The 21,457-nt window shown below is 54.9% G+C and overlaps 2 protein-coding genes across 3 annotated transcripts in view; one reads left to right on the forward strand and one right to left on the reverse strand.

The window, feature by feature from the left end:
* The first annotated feature begins 4,791 nt into the window (after positions 1-4,791).
* On the forward strand, positions 4,792-6,868 carry NPC2 (NPC intracellular cholesterol transporter 2). The gene is made up of 4 exons (XM_061998149.1): positions 4,792-4,934; positions 5,035-5,142; positions 5,368-5,540; positions 6,079-6,868. Exons 1-4 carry the CDS (start codon positions 4,850-4,852, stop codon positions 6,163-6,165), a joined length of 453 nt encoding a protein of 150 aa, XP_061854133.1. The 5' UTR covers positions 4,792-4,849; the 3' UTR covers positions 6,166-6,868.
* A 533-nt stretch (positions 6,869-7,401) lies between these two features.
* LTBP2 (latent transforming growth factor beta binding protein 2) overlaps positions 7,402-21,457 on the reverse strand; it is a 72,036-nt gene continuing 57,980 nt past the window's right edge. Inside the window, exons 20-35 of one of the 2 annotated variants that reach the window (XM_061997660.1) lie at positions 21,318-21,440; positions 21,017-21,142; positions 19,033-19,155; positions 18,605-18,730; positions 18,386-18,508; positions 18,025-18,156; positions 16,729-16,854; positions 15,838-15,981; positions 14,451-14,642; positions 14,248-14,328; positions 13,535-13,663; positions 13,152-13,292; positions 12,744-12,911; positions 11,970-12,245; positions 11,620-11,769; positions 7,402-8,431 (exon numbers count right to left, since the gene is read on the reverse strand). In XM_061997660.1, the coding sequence (XP_061853644.1) occupies positions 8,265-8,431; positions 11,620-11,769; positions 11,970-12,245; positions 12,744-12,911; positions 13,152-13,292; positions 13,535-13,663; positions 14,248-14,328; positions 14,451-14,642; positions 15,838-15,981; positions 16,729-16,854; positions 18,025-18,156; positions 18,386-18,508; positions 18,605-18,730; positions 19,033-19,155; positions 21,017-21,142; positions 21,318-21,440 (2,327 nt within the window). In that variant the 3' untranslated portion in view covers positions 7,402-8,264. The remainder of the gene's footprint in view (positions 8,432-11,619; positions 11,770-11,969; positions 12,246-12,743; positions 12,912-13,151; positions 13,293-13,534; positions 13,664-14,247; positions 14,329-14,450; positions 14,643-15,837; positions 15,982-16,728; positions 16,855-18,024; positions 18,157-18,385; positions 18,509-18,604; positions 18,731-19,032; positions 19,156-21,016; positions 21,143-21,317; positions 21,441-21,457) is intronic. The other variant, XM_061997661.1, reaches the window with a different exon arrangement.

A 21,457-nucleotide genomic window follows, 5' to 3' on the forward strand; every position in this document is an offset into this window, starting at 1 on the left:
GCGGCCCGCCCCCGCGCACCCATTGGCTGCCGCCCCCGCGCACCCATTGGCTGCCGCCCCCGCCGCTTCCGCTTACGGCCGCCGTGCCGCCCGGCGAGGCGGAAGTGCCGGGCCGGCGGCGGTTGCCGGGGACGCCGCGCCCGGCCCGGCCCGCGGAGCCGCCACCGCCGCTGCGGCTGCGGCCTTGAGCCGTCTGCTGTCGCAAGCGGCCGTGCGCACGGACCGAAATAAACAGAGGTCAAGCAGTGCGGGGCAGTAAAACCAATCACGACGCGTGCTTGCGCCGGTTGAGCTGTGAGCGCTGTGTGTCCTGAGCGGAGCCCGCAGACCCTGAGAGGGATCGAGGTGCCGTCGCAAGCTGAGGAGCAGACGCGGGGCTGGGCTGAAGGGTTTCAGGGGTTTTTTTCCCCAATCATGGCTTGGGCTAAAGGTTTCAGGGTTTTTTTCCCGATCACGGCTTTTCTGGTTTGTTCTTTACCAGGCGGAGGCTCGGCTCAGAAACCCGTGTGGGGGCCGGTTGTCCTTCGGGTGGGTGCTTATGGCCCCGGCGCTGGAAACGTGTGCTCGGCCTCCCGCACCCCCCAGCATCCCTCCGCTCCGCTCCTCGCTGCCCTCCCCTCCCGCTGGGACAGGAGCGCGGCCCCACCGCGCCGGGCAGCCCGGCGGCCTCCCCTGCAGCCGCCCAAGGTAGTTTCCACGGCGGTGTCACTCTCTGCAGATCCCCTGACATGTGACAGCAGTCTGGCTGGTCGCTCAGGGATGCGCCAGCAATTAAAATGCCCTTTCTTCCTCACGTGCTTCGGAGGCGGGAATCTTGTTTCTCACCCCCGGCCAGGTTTCTGGAGAGTCACACACTGGGATGTAGGAGGAAAACCAGTCATCCCAGCACGATGGGGTGATTTAACGTCAGGGGACCTTGGGATCCTGTGACGGTTTGCTTTCTCACTGTCCTGCTCCAAGCAAGGCAATGCTTTTGAAACCACATGTTTTTGCTTATCTGTCCTGCCCAGCATATGTAAATAAAGACTGGTTTGAGCTGCTTACTTTGGCTTGCTCTTGGGTTAACTCTACCTATGTTAGGGTAAGGCCAAGAAAGTATCAGAGGCAGGGTCCCAGGGGGGCTGGTGTTAATGCAGGTACCTGCAACATTGCTGAAGCCTCATCAGGCACATTGGAACAATCAATGCTTAAAAAAAACCAGACTAGGGTGTTTCTCCAGTTATTATCAACGTGGTGTGCCAAAAGCAGATGACTTTGGAAAAGGGGATTAAGAATCCCTGGGAGAAAAGATGAAGGATTATGCCTACTTTCCACATTACACCAGCTTTCCTTCTCTCTCCTGCATATGACCCTTTTCCCCATGTTGTGATTGCGTTCACTGTGAACACTGTCATGGTTTGACATGAAGCTGTTTCTGGTAATGGTTCCCATCTCACTGGGGCTTCCACCATCCTAATGAGGGTGGGGGTGGATGGGGGGCATTGAGCAAGAGACTGTCATGGTGCTTCATTGCTGGCTGGGCAAAACCATGACAAACACCCCAAAAATCGACACTCTTACTTTCTAATTGCACTTTTTTTTTTACCAGTGTTGTCAGAAGTGTGACAAGCACCTTCAAGGCACTTTGCAGTGTTGCTCAGATGGTTACTGCAGACTGAAAGAATGAGAAACAGACTAGCTGGCCTCACAATGGGTTAATTTAATCTAATTAATAATCCACCATTCTGAGGAGTGACTCAGGTGCTGGTGACAATTTTTTTTAGCAGCAAGGAGAGCAGCTACTTCTTTTCACCTCTTTCTCATTGCTGGCCAGTTTTTCCTTCTGACAGTTGTGTGCTATGGTGGTGTTTTCCTCTCTCCCGGACTTACAGTCTAGGTTTTCTTCCTTCCTAGGCTGTGATTTTATCAGTGATCTTGCTCTTGATAGCTTGATGTAAGCCGATTTTAGGTTTGATTGTGTTTAGTTTTCCCCTTCTCATTCTGGTCAGTGGCATCTGGGTTTGAGGAGTTTCTTTCTCTGTCTTTAAGCACACTGTATTGAACAGATTTGTGTGTGAGTTGAATTCTCTAGCTATTTTGCTCTATTCTGCCCTGCAATGTGTATGTGTAAATCATCTTGTATCTGTTTTGGTGGAAAACCGAGCTTGTTTCAGTGTTTCAGACATGGGAGACAATAAAACCTCTGGTGTGGCGCTGAACACTTACAATGCATTTTGAAGTGAATTCTGATGATTTGCAGCAAAAGGAACAGGTTCTGTCTGAAAGAACAGTAAAATTGATTAGTGCCTGTATGTGGATTTTCTTGAGAACACAACTTCTGTACTGGCTGCTGCAGCTGTAGTGCCTGCAGGTGCATCTGTTTACTGAGCTGCAAGTGCAATGCAGAGGGATTTGCATTCATCGGGCATAGGTAGCTCATAAAGCAGAACCTTAGACTTTTTAGTCATGTAATAGAGTTGGTTGGATGACAGAAATGAAGAACTTGAGTATCAGTTCTTGCTGGAAATAATTTGGTTTTCATAGCCTGTTCTCTTGGTGTTTCTGCACTTCAGCATAAACTCCTGGTGTTGTTGGTAATCTGCAAGGAGCCCTGGCTGCAAAATAATGAGCCCAGCCTAAAGTTTAACTGAGTCTGTCTCAAGTATTTTGGTGAAACGTTGGGCTCCAAGGTGACCTGAAGGCCCATCTCTTGTGTCAGATATTAAAAGGGACGTGTGCCTAAAAGCAAGGTCTGTTTGGCCTATGATGTGAGCGGTACCCTGGGAAACCTAAGCTTTAGTGCTGTTATTGCAAAACTGGAATGAAGGGACTGTGTGACACCAGCTGAAAACCTTGAGCAGAAGGTTTTTACTTCTTTCTTGCGTAAAGGCCTTGGCTGTAGTTTTACAAACTTACACTTACTAGGCTTTTTATTAATCCAGTTCTCAGGGGGATGGGTGGGGTGGGTAGAAGAGATGTGTTAATTCTGATCCTAGATTAAATGATTTTTAGTTCAAAGCCTTTGAAATGTTTAGACTTACATGTATGTAGGCACTACATATGCGAAGCAAAGGTGTCTGGTGAGCCATTTCACAGGGAGGCATTCCAGTTTAATGCTTTGTGGAATTTGCTCCTAAACATGACACTACTTATCCTGCGAATGTGTGGTGGTAGTTTATGGTGTTGCTCTGACCCCACAGTACTGCTGCTCCCAGCAGTCAGATAGGCTTTCCTTCTCCTCGTCCTTCAAGTCTTACAGATGGTAAACACAGCTGCCTATCTAAGGGCATGGGTTCCCATGCACAAGGAAAAGACTTTATCTAGGTCGGTTAGGAAATGTACTAGGCTGAAGTGTAGGTAGGCTGAAATATATGGCTCAGTCTCGGCAGAGTCTTTTGAGGTTTGGTTGTTTTTTCTTGCTAGGGCTGCTGTAAGCACCCTGACCTGCTTGCTTGGGGCTTCTGCAAACTAAATGCCTATTCAGTATCTTAGAAATATTTTAAAGCTTTACTCCCCTTTCTGAGGAAAGGGATCTCTCTTCTGAAGAGCCAAACTGCTCAGCAGAGAGGTACAGGGGCAAGTGTGCTCAGCCCTGCTAACACTTTTGGGCTTCTGGTGTGACATCCTTTGTGGAAAGCCTGAGCAAAGCATGGGGGTTTCATTTCTAAGTCACTTGGCAGCACAGCTGAAGATGAGCAGGCAGACACCGGACTGGGACAGAGGTCAGAAGGCGGAACGCTGTGTCAGCTCTGCTGCATTCCTACCAAGTCAGCGCTCACTTGCCTTTCTGTCCATTGTGTTTCTGACGTGACCTCATTAAGGATAACACATGCTATCATGTGAAATTACTGAAAAGCTGTAGACTTTAGCTTGGGTCAAACTCTTTCTGAAGCATCTTAAACCTCAGAATCACAGAATGGTTGGGGTTGGAAGGGACTTGCAGAGATCATCTAGTTCAATCCCCTGCTAAAGCAAGTTCACCCAGATTAGGTCACATGGGAACACGTTCAGGAGGGTTTTGAAGGTTTCCAGAGAATGAGAATCCACACCCTCCCTAGGCAGCCTGTGCCAGCGCTCCATCATTCTCACAGGAAAGAAGTTTTTCCTCACGTCCAAGCAGAACTTCCCGTGTTCCGGCTTGCGCCCATTACCCCTTGTTCTGTAGACACTACAGAAAAAAGACTGGCCCCATCCTCTCCACACCTGCCCTTTACGCATTTATAAGCATTAATAAAGTCTCCCCTCAGTCTTCTCTTCCCCAGGCTAGACAGCCTCCAGTCTCTTGGCATTTCCATGTTAAGAGGGATGTTCCAGTCTCCTGATCATCTTTGTAGCTCTAAACCTCTTCAGGTTTGTCTCGGAATCCGCAGCACAGCCTTGGAAGTCTCTGGCGTTTCACACGTTTGAGAATCGGGGCTGACTTGCATGTGCTGTGCAAGGCAGCAGCCACGCCTATTAATAAGCAGGGGTAACTCTCGACACTTGGGTTACACCGATGGCTTTCGGCATGCACAACGTGAAGGTACGTAACAAGTACCGGCTGAGGCCACCGGCGGGTCTACGGTCATAGTTTCCTGACTGGGGTTTGCCCCGTACACGACAGGCAGTGAATGCACTTCCCAGCCCTAGCACTGCCTGCAGGCGAGCGTGTCCCCGCCACAGCCTCGCAGCGGGCGTGTGTCTGTCGGTCTGTCCCTCGGGCCGGAGGGGTCCCGGCGGCCGCGCCGCTGCCCTGCGGCGCCCCCGCGCCGGCCCCGCGCGGCGGGGGCAGCGCCGGCCGAGCCCCGCCCCACGGGCCGGCGGGCGGGGCCGCGCGCTCATGTGACGCCGCGGAGGAGCCGCCGCCGCTGTTCCCGCAGTCGCCACCGCCATGGGATCGTCTTCGCTCGCCCCGCTCGTGCTCCTGGCGCTGGCCGCCGCTGCCCTGGCCGAACCCCTCCGCTTCGTGGACTGCGGTGAGTGAGCGAGCCGCCTGGGCCTCTGCTCGGCGCGCCTCGAGGCGGCGGGGCGGGCAGCGGGCGCAGGTGGCCCGGTAAGCCTAGCTCTTCCTTGCAGGTTCCAAAGACGGCAGTATCCAGGAGGTGAATGTGAGCCCCTGCCCCACGCAGCCCTGCCAGCTCCACAAAGGGACATCCTACAGCATCAACGTCACCTTTTCCAGCAGTAAGCTGGGGTGCCGGCGGGTGGGTGGGGGGAAGGTGGTCTCCTCTGTGTGGAGAGGAGTGGGGGTGGTGGGTAGGGGGTCTGGGTGGGAAGAAGGGGCTGAGGAGGAAGAAGCGTTCCTTAGTTGTGTCCTTGCAGCTTCCAGGGTACGTGAAGGGGAGGGTGTAAGATAGAAATGTGTTCCCTGCTCTGGTGCTACACTTAACACTTTTCTGTGTTGCACAGAGATCGAGAGCCAGAGCAGCCAAGCGAGGGTGTATGGTGAGATGCTGCACGTGGATGTACCTTTTCCCATTCCTGAGCCCGATGGATGCAAGTCCGGGATCCAGTGCCCCATTCAGAAGGGCCGTTCCTACAGCTACCTGAATAAACTCCCTGTGAAGAGCGAGTACCCGAGTGTAAGTGAGCAAGCAGCTGGGCTGCTCCTCAGAGCTACTACCCTTCCTGGGGCAGTCCCACCACCTGCCTTTAAGAAAGGACATCTTGTGCTGTGGTGGAGGGGAAGAGCTTAGAAAACTACTCAGACTATCTGGTGGCACTTCTGCTGTGAGCATGACTCTTGTTTCAAGTTCCCAGTTTGGGACAGACCCTGTGGAGGGGTGCTATGCCTCCCTGCAGAGCCCAATGCACTCAGCCACATGCTCCCAAACAGGGGTGCAGCCCGGCTGGGAGGCTGCCGCATGTTTTCAGTCTGCTTAGAGAGTGGGGATGTGAGTGTGGTGTGTGGAGGTCTCCTGTGTCACACAGCTGAGCCCTCCATCTGTGTAAGATACTTCAGGAGTCACTGCATGAGTGCAGCCCACATGCAGCACTGGGGCTAATGTTCCAGCTTGGTCATTTTTGCGTAGAGCTCTCCAGACCTCCTTATGGAGGTCATGTCCTTGCCTTATGGTTTCCTGAGCACTCATTTCCCTCCTCTCTTCTCTCCTCTTTCAGATTAAACTGGTTGTGAAGTGGGAGCTGGTGGATGACCAGGACCAGATGTTGTTCTGCTGGAAGATACCAGTGCAGATCACCAGCTGAGGGGCCCTGCCAGCAGTAGGGCTTGGGGAGGGGAAAAACAGAAGACAACACAGGCCAAATTATTTTATACATTAAGCATTTCTTCCTGCTTCCTTCACAGCTCTGCAGCCTCTGAGCAGCCAGTACTGTGTTCCTGCAAAGTCAGCTGCAGGCAGAGGGCTCCTACTTTTTAGAGCCCCTTGGGGTGTTCTCACAGCAGCTCATGGGGGAACGGTGTCTGCTGCAGGAGTGACTGAGCATCATCCTCCAGCTGCTCTGCTGTTTAGTTGTTTGAAATGGAGCTGTCTGTCCTCTCAAAGAATTTCTCAGCGATGAACCTGGCTAGCGTCTGAGCTGCTACCTGGTAACCCTTCAGTGCCTCTTCTAAAATTGCCAGCTGCATCCACCCTCCAGCCCTTCTCCTTCTCTGTCATGACCAGGATGCCCCTGGGACCTGCATTTGCCATCCACACAGCTGGAGGAGAGGGAAGGAGAGGAGACTTTCCTTGAGCTGGCAGCCTGCTCTGTCCTCGGCCCCTGCTCGAGCTGGCAGGACTGCAGCTGGTAAAACTTCCTTTTTGTGGATGCAAAGCCAAATGGCATTTGATGTCTCTGCAGGGATGATTCTTTCTCTACGCAATGGTTTGCACTACTACTAACTCAGAGCTGCTGGGAGCTCCTGAACATCTTTTTATAACTTTTCTTTAATAAAGGCTAGACAAAATCTGTTTTGTCTTCTGTGAGTGGAGAGGAGTAGAAGGAAAAGCAGAATGGCTGGGCAGCTAGTCCCCACTAGGGACTGGTCTTTCTCAGCTGAAGGCATGGATGGAGGAGGTATGCTGGCCTGAGTGAGTATCGTGCAAGCAGCCAGGCATCTCTGCTACTGGCTGCCGAGTTCAGCTGACAGTGTCTGGCTATGCTGCTGCCTTGCTGGTCCTGTGCTGGCCTGACATTGTGCAAAAGTTACCTGAGGGGGTGGTGGTGTAGGATATGGCCTTGCTTGCTGCAGCACAAGTAAAGGCCTTTCTAGTGAGGGCTCTGGGACTGGAAAAGCAGCTACTAGACTTGCCTAAGGGCACTTGGTGACTGCAGAAACCTGCACGCTTTCACATCCTCTTGCCTTGGCTGCAGGCCCCCTCGTGGGGGAAGGAGGCAGAGCGTGAGCAGCTCTGGCTGCTGCGGGGGCTGGAGCTGGATTCTGCAGCTGGCACAAGCCTGTGCAGATAAGCAAGTATTGGGCCTGGCAAGGGTCTGCTCTGGCTCAAGAGAAGGAGGAGGCTGGCTGCCAGTGTCAGATGGGCAAGAATTGGCTTATGAGAGAGTGGAGGCCTTGCCAGGCTGGGCCTACAGGGAGGATGTGATTCTGGTACTTCTTGGCAGAGGCAAGACAAGTACAGTTCTGACCAGCCCCAGTGTCTTGAGCCACAGGGGCCCAAAATAAATGTTTTATTTAACAACATGAGAAGAGTTTCCAGCAGACTTGGTTAAAAAAAAGTCACCAACAACTTTACAGAAAGGAAGCTGGACCTGCTCCCCTCTCTCTCCCTACCCAGCCAGCGTGGGGCACAAAGGCAGAGTGCGGGGCTAAGGGGTGTGCCTGGGCTGGCTGCAGGGAGAGCTGGCCCTGGAGCCCCTCGGCCTTCTCCCCCATGCCCAAAGGTTAGGCAGCAGCTTTAGAAAGCTGGGGGTGACACCTCTCCCCTTCAAAGCTTTGCAAGGAGCAGGGCCAGCACCCACGGTGTGGGTGAGGCCTGTCACTGGGTCAGTGCAGCAGTGGGGGGAGATTACCCCCATTTCTGGGCAGGGCTGGGGGGAGGCCAGGGCTGTGTGGCAAGGAAGGTGTCCTGTGAGCCTCCACTGCATGCGGTGACATGAGGAGGGGCCGGGCTGGGCTCTGCTGCAGCGGGAGCAGGGGCTGGCAGGGCGGATGGCATCCAGAGGCTGCAAGCTCAGCCCTGGTCTGGAGAGAGACCTGGCGGGAAGTGATGCGCTTCGGGGGGGGGAAGGAGCAAAGAGCCTCGAAGCACCCCCAGCCCCGGGGGAACCTTTCCCTGTGCTCCCAGGCCCTGTGTGCCAGAGCCACGTGCCTGAGGGAGCACCCTCACCCCACTCCCCTGGGGCTACGCCACCGCCGGGCTCTGGGCTGTCTGGGGCACGCAGTGGTGGGGCTGGGCCAGGGCCACGTAGCCAGGCCAGCAGTGGCAGCGGTACGAGCCCTCCGTGTTCTCACAGGTGCCGCCCTGGCACAGCGGCTCAGGGTTGCCCACCTCCTCACACTCGTTGATGTCTGCAAGAAGGAGAAGGATGGGTGTGAGCAGGGGGCACAGTGAGCATTCCCATCTCACAGCTAATGTCTCCCTGTGCCTCATGCCCCTACCCTGTGAACTCATTGGCCTTCTACACCCCTCAGCACATCCCAGCAGAGTCCCTTCAGTCCCCAAGGGTGACATCTCCAGCATTTGGCATCCACCAGCATAGGAGGTGATACCCCCTCCCCCAGCAATGCACACTAGATAAGGAACCTCCATGCTTTGCAGCTGGTGATACCCCCATGTTAGCAGCTTCCTGCTAAGAAGCTGTGCTAGCATAAGATCTGGGAGAAAGGCCACCTCCAGCCTTGGAAGACATCTTTTCCTGATCCAACAAGGCCAAAGATGATGGTGGCCCTGAGAGGCTGATTATAACCTCTAGAACCAGAACACAAAGGGATCTTGCACTGCAGAACAAGGGCTTCTTTTATCAACCTGCAAACTGTGCCAAAGGCCTCACTCAGTTTGCCACTGGGCTACAGTATGCACATGAGCCTTACAACGGCTGCACTGCTGCAATGTGTCTCTTCTTCTGAATGCACTTGCCTGGACACTGCCTGAGCTGCCCCAACTTGTGATGGGCCACCAACTCAGCTCAGCATCCTTAGGCACCCCAGAGCCCTTTTTTGCACCCACAGGACCTCTGGAGCCCAAATCCTCACCTGCAAAGGCAGGTCTGAGCACTCTGACCACAAACTCCAGCCTCACCCCTCAGAGATTGGCATGGAGCAGGAGCGGGGAGCAGCTGATGAGTTCAGCTGCCCACTCACAGGAGAGTGAAGGCCCTGGCACTGATCGATGGACACCAGGAGGACTGAAAAGCTCTGCCACCCCAGGGACCTCAGGTTAGCCCTAGCACAGGTGGAGGGGGCCACCTGGCAAAGAAAGGGAAGTGCAACCCCAGGGCAGGAGACTGGAAGCAAAACCTCCAGGGGAAATAAGAGGAAGCACAGCAGTCACAGGGGGAAGAATAAGAGGGGAAATGTGAGATGAGAGAACTTGAAGAACAAGCCAGACTGTACACAGCCGAAGCAATGGCTGAATGGGCACTGTGGACTTGGGCTTAACCTCGGGACCAGAAGATCACCGTGGACAGAATGAGCGTGCTTGGAAGCCCAAGGAGGTGTTAGGCAGCACATGAAGGGAGATGTGCTCTGCAGTCTGGGAAGTGAGGGGAGATGGCCTGGCTCCAGGGAAAGGTAGAAGAGGGAAGAGAAGGTCTGGCTGTGGACTACCAAAGAAGAGGAGAAGAAGGCTACCTGAAAGGCAAGAGGTAGTGTCAGCGGTGTGCTCCAAGCCCTGGAGCCTGCTCATGCAGGCAGGCATGGGGGCAGGCAGCCCATCTCATGGGGTGAGGGCAGGCTACAGGGATAGGAAGGAAGGCAGTAGGGGAAGCACTGCAGCAGTACTCTAAAAGCCTGAAAGTAAAACCACGGGGATGATGAAGCAGCATGTGGGAAAACTGAAGAGATCAAAAATGAGACAGGCCTAGTATAAAATGAATGTTAGTCCAGGACACAAAAAGCAACAAGCAAAGGCTCCATAAATATGTGAGCAGGAAACAATGGGGAATGTCGGTCTGGTCCTTATCGCTGGTGGAAACAAAAGCCGGCCAGGCTGGCTGGAGCAGCTATCACAGGCTTTGTTCCAGCCACCATAAAAATACTCATGGTGACTCGGGGTGACCAGACGGGGCTCAGACCACATTTGAAGTGTTTAAACAAGGGCACGGGAACACAGGGAGGAAAAGACCATACTGTGATGGAGAGGTTTGACAATCAGAGAGATACAGCAGTTACATCCACGTTGCTAAAAGCCTGCTGCAACTCATCTTCACATGCTTAACGCTACTGCAGTCCCTGAAAAATTAGCAGTTCCAAGATGGAGAATAACAGAGGTTGCAGAGACTTGAAGAAGGGTAAATCCATAACTATTGCCAAAAACAGAAAAGGGAGAATCCAGAACTACAGACTGCTCACCCCAATTCCTTCAAACAGACCAGGTTTGTGAGTGGTTACGTTATAACCCTCCAAAGGTTTTCAGGGTCATTAAGGAACTGGTGCAGATCTGTTAAGGTCTGATTACGTTAAGCCAATCTGGTACCCTTCCCTGACTGGATAACTGGTCTGTCAGATAAGAGAGAAGCAGTGGATATGATGTGCCTTGGCCAGGGTGAGTATTTCAACACGCTCTCACATGACACACTCAAACAGACTGAGAAAATATGGTCTAGATGAAACAGGGGCAATTGCACAATGGGCTGCAAAGCTGCACTTCAAAGATAATTAACAATACCTGTCTGTTACAATAAAAGCCATTTAAATCATAGCCTGCAGGGCTCTGTCCTGTCCCCTGCTCCATGCAAATGCTGTCATCAAGGCAGACAAGGAAGAATCCCTATGTTTATACAATGTATGTTTGTGACACCAGGCTGCAAGCACTTTGCAGGGTTCAGACTCCTTGATCACACAGTCTAAAAATCAACCAAAATTCACTGAAGGCAAATGCAAAGCCCTGTGGCCAAAGAGAGGAAAAGAGAGAGCAAAAACGCCGAAGGGTGAGTAACAGCTGAGGCAGCCATTCTGCCCAGCAGCATTTGGGGAGACAGAGACCACGGGCTCGGGGTGAAGAAGCTGCATGACCGTGTTGTGCACTCAGGATGCTAGGAGATGGAGTATGTGCAGTGCCTAAGGAAAAAGGGAGTCTTCATCTGTTCTGTGGAGTTCCTGGGGCTCACCTGGCTTGAGGAGCCTCTCTGTGAAAAAGATGGAGACATGGCATAGGGATGTAGAGAAAATGCAGAGAGAAGCTCTAGAGACCACATCTCATAGGGCAGGGTGGAAAGTGAGGGGTTTCAGCTGGGCAGCAGTGAATGCAGAGCAGATTAATTTGGGATAGAGTAACAGCGGCTGGTGATGTACAGGAGTGTTATCCGAAGAAGGGAGCCATCAGCTGCTCCCCGTGGTGCCAGCAGAAGGCGGTCAGCAGAACCTCCAGGAAGGCCGTCCCAGGCCTATTGTGAGGGAAGCCCTGAGGAGAGCAGGGGCCGCTACAGCAGCTGTGCCGGCCCGCGCCGCCAGAGAGCGGCAGCGCCGTGGAATGCGGGGCCCGGGATGCAGGGCCTGGGCTGCTGACACCCCTCGGCCCCGGCCCCAGCCCCACTTACCCACGCAGGCCATGCGGGTCATGTCCAGCTGGAAGCCATCAAAGCAGTCGCAGGTGTAGCCCTCCCGGACACGCACGCAGCGCCCATTCTCACAGCCGTTGAGGATCCCACACTCCTCGGCCTGCAGTCCCTCAAAGCCCTCGTAGGGGCCTGGAAGGTGGCAAGGTGGTGTCAGAGAGAGTCACCCCTCCACACCCAGCCACGCAGCAGACATCAGGGTGATGCCACTCAGGGCAGCTAGGAGTAGAGCTTGCTCCAAGCCGGGGCACCCTGGCTGGGGTGAGAGCTGCCAAGCAGACTTCATGAACACAGGCTGAGGGAAAGGCACCTCTGTGTCTCCCAGTACTCACCAGTTTGGCTGGGTAGGTAGCGAGGTGCGGGCCGCCCTGGGCTGTGGTGGAGAGGGCTGCCATGAAACTCACTGCTGGGTTCCCTCCGAGAGAAACCAGCATCCGGGGTTCCATATTCAGACTCCAGGTAGTTGTAGTAGGGGACAATGTCGGGGCTGGAAAGGCCATAGTGGGGGTCTTCCATGCCTGGTGCATACTCATACCTAGCTCTTTCTCGGAGCTCAGACCCTCTCTCAGCGTCTTCACTGGCGCCGTTACACAAGAAAGCATAATCAGCTGCAAGTGGTGAGAGAAAAGGAAGCGTCAGAAGCCTCGCTCAACAGAACAGGTCTGCTATGGCCAGAGAGGCTACTCTGGGTCAGGAGACCCAGGCCTGTGTTCAATGGGCTCCAAAGTTGCAGCTCTGTGGCATGCTGGCAGGACACTGTCTTCAAGAAGACCAGCTCCTCTCTGGAGCCAGAAAGACCTTGAGCAGCAAGAACCTCAGTTCCCATCCTGGGCCACAATGGCCTCACCTCTCCCAGGCTAAGCAGGAGCAGTGGGATGCACAGAGCAACTCCTCCCTCAAGCACCCTGGACTCATTGCAAATCAGTTTCAGGTACATTGTGGCCACTGGTGCAGCTCAGCCCCAGAGAAGTGGGGTTCAGCTACTCCTTGAGCTGGCTTCAGCGATGCAGAGCCTTCTGCACCACCAACCCTGCATGACATGATGGATGGCAGCCCAGCCCATGCCCTCCCCTGCTGGGGCTGCTTGCCTGTGCCACCCTGCTCACCAGAGGCCCTGTGTGGGCAGAGCGCGCAGTTCTGGCCCCAGGCTTCACCAAGCCGGCAGCAGCACTCGGTGTACGTGGTCTGCTCGCCATGCAGCAGGTCTTGGCAGATGTAGTCAGCAACGGTCTGCCAGCAGACGTCCAGGTGGATCTCGTATTCCTCCAAGGCGTCTGTGAGTGACACAAGCAAAGGATGCCATGAAAATCACCCAGCAGAATGCCACCTCAGCTTGTCCTCAGAGAGAAGGTCATGTGGCACAGGCCTTGAGGCCCTGCCCTGGCTGCACACTGTGCTGGTGCTGGCACAGCCCGACCTGGCACCAAACTTCCCCCTGCCACTCCCTCCCAGGGGCCGTGGCACGGGCCGGGGGGTGTGGGGCTCAGGCCAGGGGGTGCAGGGCTTGGGCTCACCTGCTCTACTGGAAAGGTTCACACAGCGGTTGCCCGTAGCATCCAGCACAAGAGGGAGGCTGCAGAAGCAGTGGTAGGAGCCATCTGTGTTGAGACACTCGCCGTTGATGCAGTACACTTCGTTCTGACACTCATCCTGGTCTGTGCACACAGACAGAGTACTGTTTCGGGCTGGCCGCCTCAGCAATGCAAACCTTTCCCTGCCCACACAGGCAGCTCTGGGGCTCCTGCCACCTCCTGTCCCACTGCCCAGGACGGTCCCGGGAAGTGTTTCACCCAGACCTGGCCCTGCGGCGCACGCAGCAGGGACAGCTCTGGATGCAGCAGCATGGCTGTCCCTCCATGTGCAGTGGGTTGCCCAATGCTCTTTGAGACCATCTTACCAACACACTCGAGCCTGCTGGAGTCATAGAAGTAGCCTGTCCGACAGAAGCACTTGTAGCCTGGCACCGTGTTCAAACACTGTCCATTGCGGCAGAACTCAGAGCCAAATGTCTCACACTCGTCCATGTCTGAGAGAAAGAGGGAGGGAAGGGACAGAGCATCTCAGACAACAGAGCCATGGAAGCAAGGGGGCTGGGTGCAGAAAGACAGCACGGCACCTTGGCCTGGCAGGTCACCAAGTAAGTCCCCCATCTCTGCCACTGGCTCCACATCTGGGAGCCAAGGGGGAAGCATCCACAGGCAGAGCAGGAAGCGGGACGGAGTGGAACAGGGTATTTTCACAAGTAAGAAATTTATGTGTGTTTCTGGAAAGTTGACAGCAAAATCCCCTGGAGGTGAAGCGCCAAAGACTGAGTGAGTTGGCTGGCCACTGGGAGATCTCATCAGCAACTGGAAGGGTTATGTCTTACTGGACATCATCCCTGATTCAAAATGGGCATGAGATATTTGCACCGAGAATCACTGCCAGCAGTGAGGTAGGACTGGAGGAAGGGGCACTTCCAGCTCAGTGATGCCAGCAATCAGCAGCAGGATGTTAGCACCCCACACCGCAGCCCTGGAGAGGTATTTCTGTAGATGCATCTCCATGCAGAGCTTTGCACAGTGCCCTCCCTCTTTTCCCCAGGAAAATGAGAGGAAATGGTGCCAGTACCTGTGAAAGAAACTTTTCCTGAGAGCAGATCTTCGCGGGGAACATAGCCCTTCCCGAGAGGGCAGATCTCTTGGTACTCCACTGGCCAGGAGGCAGGTGCCAAGGGCAGATGGGAAGAAAATAAATAGCTCATTAGTGTAATCCAGGTGGAGCTGGAAGGCAAAGCACTGACTTCACCTGGTGTGGTGGGGCCAGGGTCCTACCTGTGCCTGGCATGGGGCAGGGGTAAGTCTCACAGTTGTCACCCCAGGCTGCCCCCACAGTGCAGCAGCACTCCTCCCTGGTGATGTTCTTGGCCAGGACACTGTCGCACAGGCGGACGTCACTGATGTGGTAGTAGCACTGCTTGCGCTCTGTGCTGTCAGAGGGGTGGGCTGCCTGTGTCTCAGGTCCCTCTAGAAGACAGCAGAGCAGGGATGGGATGGGGTCCTTGGTGCGCCAACACAGCCTCCCGCACCTAGGAGGTCCCAGAGCACACCCATGACTGGCAACATAGCCTTCCCAGGTCCGCACTTTCAGGCTCTTCAGTCTTCCCCAGACAAAAGCTTGCCCATGTCTACATGGGCTTGTACAGCCCTGGCAGCCCTTCAGCTTTCATAGATTCATAGAATGGTAGGGGTTGGAACTACTAGAGATTATCCAGTCCAAGCTCCTTCTACATCAAGTTCAGCTTAATCAGGTTGCACAGGATGGGTTATGAAAACATCCAGAGAGGGAGACTCCACAGCCTCCCTGGGCAGCCTGTGCCAGGGCTCCCTCACCCTCATGGGGAAGAAGTTTTTCCTTATGTTTAAGTGGAGTTTTTTGTGTTCCTGCTTGTGTACATCTCCTTGTCCTGTCACTGGAGATAACAGAAAAAAGTGTCACCCTATTCTCCTGACATCCACCTTTTAGGTATTTTTAAGTATTGATAAGGTCTCCCCTCAGTTTCCTTTTATCCAGACTAAACAGCCCCAGTTCCCACAGCCTTTCATCATAATGAAGATGCCCCAGTCCCCTGATCATCTTGGTGCCCTGCACTGGACTCTCTCCAGAAGTTCTGTCCCTCTTGAGCTGGGGAGCCCAGAACTGGACACAGGTGAGGCCTCACCAGGGCAGAGTAGAGGGGGAGCAGAACCTCCCTCGACCTGCTGGCCACACTCTTCTTGATGCACCCCAGGATGCCATTGGCCTTCTTGGCCATGAGGGCACATTGCTGGCTCATGGTTAGTTTATCAACCAGCACTCCTGGGTCTCTCTCTGCAGAGCTGCTCTCCAGCAGTTCAACCCCTAGCCTGTACTGGTGCATGGGGTTGTTCCTTCTGAGATGCAGGACTCTGCACTTGTCCTTGTTGAACCTCATAAGGTTCAAGTCGGTCAAGATCCCACTGAATGGCAACACAGCCTTCTGGGGAATCAGCCAGTCCTCCCAGTTTGGTGTCACCGGCCAACTTGCTGAGGGTACACTCTGTCCCCCTCATCCAGGTCCTTGATGAAGATGAACAAGACTGGCCCCAGAAGTGACCCCTGTGGAAGCTTTATCTCACCCAGCCAGGGCTACCACACCTGCTCTAGCTGCCGCCCATGCTTCCGTCCAGGCTGCCTACTCACCCACAGCTGCCCGGGGCTGGCACTGCCCTGCCTCTGTGTTGTACTCCTCGTGGTCGCTAGGGCAGAGGCACAGGAAGGATCCCTCCACGTTTTCGCAAAGCGCTGTCCCACAGACGGCGACCATCAGCTCGCACTCGTTCACATCTGAAAAGCGAGGGGCAGCGGGGGCAGCGGGAGCTCTGCCCCAGCACGGGCAGCCTGTGCCCAGCCTGCAACACAGCTCACCCTTTGGCAGGGAGACAGCAGCTGCTAGGGACCAGCTGGGAGCAATGTTTGCCCCGTGCTCCAACACAAGTCTGGCAAGAGCTTCCTGCCCTGCTCTCAGTGGACTCAAGGAGCCTGAACCCTAGCTTGCAGGGAGTCATGGGATCATCAGGTTTGAAAGGACTGCTGGAGGTCTGGAGTCCAATCCCCTCCTCAAAGCAGGGTCAGTTATGGGATCCCATCAGTCTGCTTTGTCTTGCTGGGTCTTTAAAACCTCCAAGGACGGCAACTGCACAGCCATCTTGGGCATCTGTTCCACTGCTGGCCTATCCTCATGGCAAAAATGCTTTTCCTTTCCTCTCTAGGCACACATTAAAGTACCCTCTAGCCTCTTCAGTGCCTCCAGCCCCCAAGGACCTCCTTTCCATCAGCACAGAGTAGGGCTCAGTGTTCACTGAGAGCCGCTCACTCTTTTCAGAGCCCTGCTCCTTGGCAGTCCCAAAGCCCTGCTGTGCTAAGGGAAGGGGTTTTGCTTCCATGAGCTGCCACGTCTGTGCCTGGGACTCCCCATGCACAGCTGCAGTTCCCGTCTGTGCTCCGGGAGAGACGGCACAGGGCGGTGATGCCAACCTGGCATCCACCAACAGCTTCCTGTCACGGAGTGCCAGGGTGATGAGGGGAACTCACCAACGCAGTAGTGCCCAGAGGGCGAGCTCTCATAGCCACGGTCACACAGGCAGCGGAAGGAGCCGTCCGAGTTCTCACAGAAGCCGTGGCTCCCGCACAGCGTCTCGTTGGCACACTCGTCTATGTCTGCAGCACAGCAGGGAGCAGGGATTGCCCCAGCACCACCCCTCCCGGTGGACCCAAAAGCCCAGGCCCTTCTGCTCTGTCCCCAGGAACTGGGGATGGGGAAGGCATTCCCTTGATGTGAGGGACTGGATCTGGGTGTCCCACTCACTCCCCTGCTGTGAGTATGCACGTTGAGAGAAGCTTCCTGCCACAGCCAGAGCTGTAAAGAGGCCACATGGATGGAGTGGCAGGAGCATAATGGGAATGGGGAATGGATGGGAAACATGGGAGGTGGCCGGCAGGGGCAACCGAGAGTAGCACAGGTCCCTGCAGAGGAATACAAGGCAAAGCCTACAGACTCACACTGGCAGGAGATACAAGGGCGCAACTGAAGTGTGTGGGGCAAGTGCAGACACATGTAGGATGATACCCTCCTGTCCCATTCTTCTCGACTCAGTCGCTTTCCAATTGCTATAGTGTCAGGGAGTAATCTCTGCCTTGCCCCAGCCTGGTGCGGTTGGATAGTCACAACTGTGTCTTCTGCCTACAGCTGTCTGTATCCCACTCCCCTCCTCCCTGCACAGGAGACGTTTCCCTGGAGCAGGCAGAGCATCTGTGTGCCCACAGCCTGCCACTTGCAAGGCCAGGAGCAGTTCCACATGCTGAGTCCCACTGCAGCCTGGAGCCCAGTGCCTGACAACAGCTCCTCCTTGCTGCAGCCTTCCCTGAGCTGTTGGGGAAGCCTCAAAAACTGCAGAAACCATTTTGCTCTTTGCTGGAGCCTGAACTCCAAACCCAGACTCCCCAGCTTAGCACACAGTGTGACTGTGCACACTGTGCCTATGTGACAGGCAGGTGACTGACACAGAAAGCAGCCCCAGCAAGCACACACAGCTAAGAGGGAGCTGTGGTCCAGACCCAAGCCTGAAATGGCTGTAACCTGCCCAGGACTCTCTCTCCTCGAGCGGAAAACAGCACAATGCACACACTGTTCCAGATGCCAGGAAGAGCGAAGTCTAGACAGAAGCAGGCAGCTCAGCCAAGAAAACAAGCCCTCAGCATTATCTGCCTCTCCACCAGCCACACGTTTCCTCCTCCTCCTTCTCCCCCGCTCCATGCCTGGAAGCGATGTCCCACAGCCACTGTGTCCCTACCAGAAGGAGGGACGGGGACACCCAGGGCTGTACTCACCGATGCAGTCGCCCAAGGGGGTCCAGTGGAAGCCAGGCTGGCAGCCCATGATACAGCGGTAGGAGCCCAGGCTGTTCTGGCACCGCCACGTGCCACAGATGGCATCCCCATATTCTTTACACTCATCCACGTCTGCAGGGAGGAGGGCAAGGGGATGAGGAAGGTCAGATGGGAAGTCTGCTGCTCACTGCAGTACCTGGGCCAAGTTCAGTTAGCCAGAGGCCCTGAGTCACTGCTAGTCCTCCTTACAAGTCGCCAGCACCTCTGGGTGGTGGGAGCAGAACTATCCCCCCCCCCACACACTGCATGCATCCACACCTCAAATCCCAGGGGGCTGATCTCCCCCACAATGAGCTCTCACCCACGCAGTCATCAGTCTCCTGGGAGTGTTTGAACCCATTTTCACACAGACATCTGTAGGAGCCTTCTGTGTTTAGGCACTGGCCTTGAGAGCACCGGGACTTGTCTGTGCACTCATCCACATCTACAAAATCAGACCAAAGTCATCAGCCTGGATCTCAAGCAAGAGAGGGGGCAGACAGCAGGATTCAAGGAATGTCCCTGCCATCTTCCAGCTCACCTTGGCAGCTGACCCCACCAGCCGCGTTTGAGAAGCCAGCAGCACAAATGCAGAAGTAGGACCCGTGGCTGTTGAGACACTCGCCATTGGGGCTGCAGATCTCACTGCTCAGGCACTCATTAACGTCTGCAGAGGGAGCAGAGTCAAGGCCACACACCCAGCCCTGGGGGCCAGCCTTCACCAGAGCCACACGGATTCCCTTTCCCCAGGCTCTTACAGGCAGCCCTCACAGAGCTCCTGACCCCTAGTTTCTTGCCACAGAGACAGAGATCTTCCCTGCCCATGGTGACCCTGCCCTTGGCTACAACCTTACGCACGTGCCATGCCAGGGTGGTGTCACACGCCTTGGCGCTGGCTTCCCCCTGCCAAGACAAAAGGGGGATCCATAGGGGACATGGGACCCAGAGGGCTGCATGAGGGGTTCATACCTTCACACACAGTGCCATTGATGAGCTCGAAGCCAGCCTGGCACTGGCACTTGTAGGAGCCTGGGGTGTTCCTGCACTCTCCCCGCAGGCACTGAACAGCAGGGTCCTCACACTCGTCCATATCTGCCAAGCAGAAGGGCACAGCACAGAGTTAGACCCTAGCTCTTGCCATGGAGAAGATTCCCACCCACAGATGCCATCACCCAGCTATTAGTCTGCCCTCCCAGACCATCCTGTCACAGTTAGACAAGGGCAGAGAGAGACTCCTGGTTACTGAGGTGTGAGGAGTCAGCTCAGACCCTGCACTCTGGTCCAATACAGGGACCCAGATAAATTGGATCCCAGCAGTGGCTCTGCTTTCCTACCTGCCAGACTTGCCTTCTCCAGCTGCACACCTCCCCACTAACCCTCTCTCACTCAGCTCCCTCAGGCTTTGGCCAGAGCCTGCACTCTGAGGACTTTGCTCACAGCAGAGGAGAGAAGGATACCTTCCCTCTAACGGAGGGCTGACAGATGCCAGCCGTGTGCCATTGCCTGCAGGCCCGAGGTAGGGGGAAGCACTGGGGGATGCTGCCAATCAGAAGCATGGGCTGGTGTGCAGGTAGGAGAACACATTCTAGTGGAGAAGATTCTGTTCTATTCTTCTCTCCCTCCAGGAGCTAAAGCCCTGAGACTGACAGCTGGTAAGGGTAGGGCAGAGACCTTCTCTTTCCCTTTGCAGAGCACTGAGCACACCTCAGGCAGACATGAGCATCCCTGCCTGTCTTTCAGGGCAGCTCAGTCTCAGAGGGCTGCAAGTAGCAATATTCTCAAATCGTTCTGGAGATGAACTGCAGCCTACATTGATTATCATCAAACTATCACAAAACCCTTATTGTTTTTCAAATACAAAACCCAGATTCACAGACAAGGCCAGCAGACAGGACAGGGAAGAACATGCCATCCTGCCATCAGGTCAGCATGACCCAAACAGAATGGAACCCTGATAAGGGGCCCTCGTGACACAGCTCGGGCAAAGTGGCTGAGAAGGGGCTCACGTGGAGCCCTGGGAAAGGGAGAGGGCAGATGGATCAAACTATGATTCTTCCATTGCACACAGAAATCAGATGGAAAATAAGCTCATTTCACATTGTCTTTCCTAGATGTCAAAACAGAGAATAAAGGGAGGAAAGCCTCCCTCTCCTCCCCCATTGGAGGCCCCTGTGCAGGGGGTCTTCTGAGGGTCAAAGGCAGGATTTTCTGTTTGCCAGCTATGTGCAGGCTGCAGAGCTCCAGAGAGAAATTCACAGCACATGGCCAGTCTTGAAACAAATACCTTTGCCAGCTCTGCCCTCTCCCTTCCCTTGCCCCAAAGAGGCAATCTGCATCAAGAGACTAGGGAGGGAGTTTCCCTGCGTGGGCCAGGGCAGTCTGGCTGCAAGGCTCGGACAGAGCATGCTCCTGTCTCAGCAATGCAACAAACACAGAGTGATGCTGGTGGTAACTCTCTGCCACTCATACGTAGCATAGCAGAGCCCTGGAACTAAGTTTTCATTTGTAAATATGTCCAAGTTTCATTAGGGGCAGGAAAAAAATGGAACCTGGGAGCCTACAGTCTCTCCACTGGCTGTGGATCCAAGCTCTCTCGCTCTGTTGAGGGGATAATATTTGGAGCACTGCATCCAGATACACAGTTCTGAACTGAACCACATACAACTCCTCTTTGCCCATGTTTCCAGGCCTCCTGTACTCCTCTGTTAGCATCCCTCAGGTTATCATTAGTCCAGGAGTCTTATGACTGAGTCCTTCCCCCCAGTCCCCTTCCTGCAGCTCTATGTGACACCTGCTCGCAGCGCCCCACACTCTGCTGATCAGAAAGTGAAAGAATTGGAGAAGCATCCTGAGGCTAAAGAAGTGCCCAGGCCCCACCAATAACCCAGCTATGGCAATGTGTCTTCTCTCATTCCCTCCAGCACCCACTCTTGTGTCCCTGGGAAAGGGCTACCTTCACACTTGCTGCCATCTCTGGAGATAGTGTAGCCAGCGTCACAAGCCACACAGGAGTAGGAGCCCTCGGTGTTGAGGCAGAGGCTGGACGGACAGGCAGCTTGGGCCCTGCATTCATCGATGTCTGTGAGAGCACACAAGGGAGAGAGGGGTGAGTGTGAAGGGTGTAAAGGGTGAGAGAAACAGTCAACATGGTGGCCAGGACTTGAGCAGAGCTGAAGGCTCAGGAAGAGCCCAGAGAACCTTATGGGCTGGGTGCATGACATGTCGGAAGGTCTGGACCCACGGCTCCCCAGTACCTTGGCAGCTCTTCCCATCGGGTGCCACCTCGTAGCCCCGGGAGCAGGCACAGCGGAAGGAGCCCTCTAGGTTGACACACTGTCCATGAGCACATGTCCCCTCGACGAGGCACTCGTCCACGTCTGCATGACACAGCGAG

This window comes from Colius striatus, chromosome 6 (genome assembly GCF_028858725.1).
Source record: "Colius striatus isolate bColStr4 chromosome 6, bColStr4.1.hap1, whole genome shotgun sequence".
In the NCBI taxonomy this organism is placed as follows: Eukaryota; Metazoa; Chordata; class Aves; order Coliiformes; family Coliidae; genus Colius; species Colius striatus.

Bases quoted from the DNA above. Each gene is read 5' to 3' on its own strand.
- NPC2 (XM_061998149.1), top strand. From the start codon at position 4,850: ATGGGATCGTCTTCGCTCGCCCCGCTCGTGCTCCTGGCGCTGGCCGCC. The intron at 4,935-5,034 runs GTGAGTGAGCGA...TCTTCCTTGCAG, and splicing joins CCTCCGCTTCGTGGACTGCG to GTTCCAAAGACGGCAGTATC. The intron at 5,143-5,367 runs GTAAGCTGGGGT...TGTGTTGCACAG, and splicing joins CAACGTCACCTTTTCCAGCA to AGATCGAGAGCCAGAGCAGC.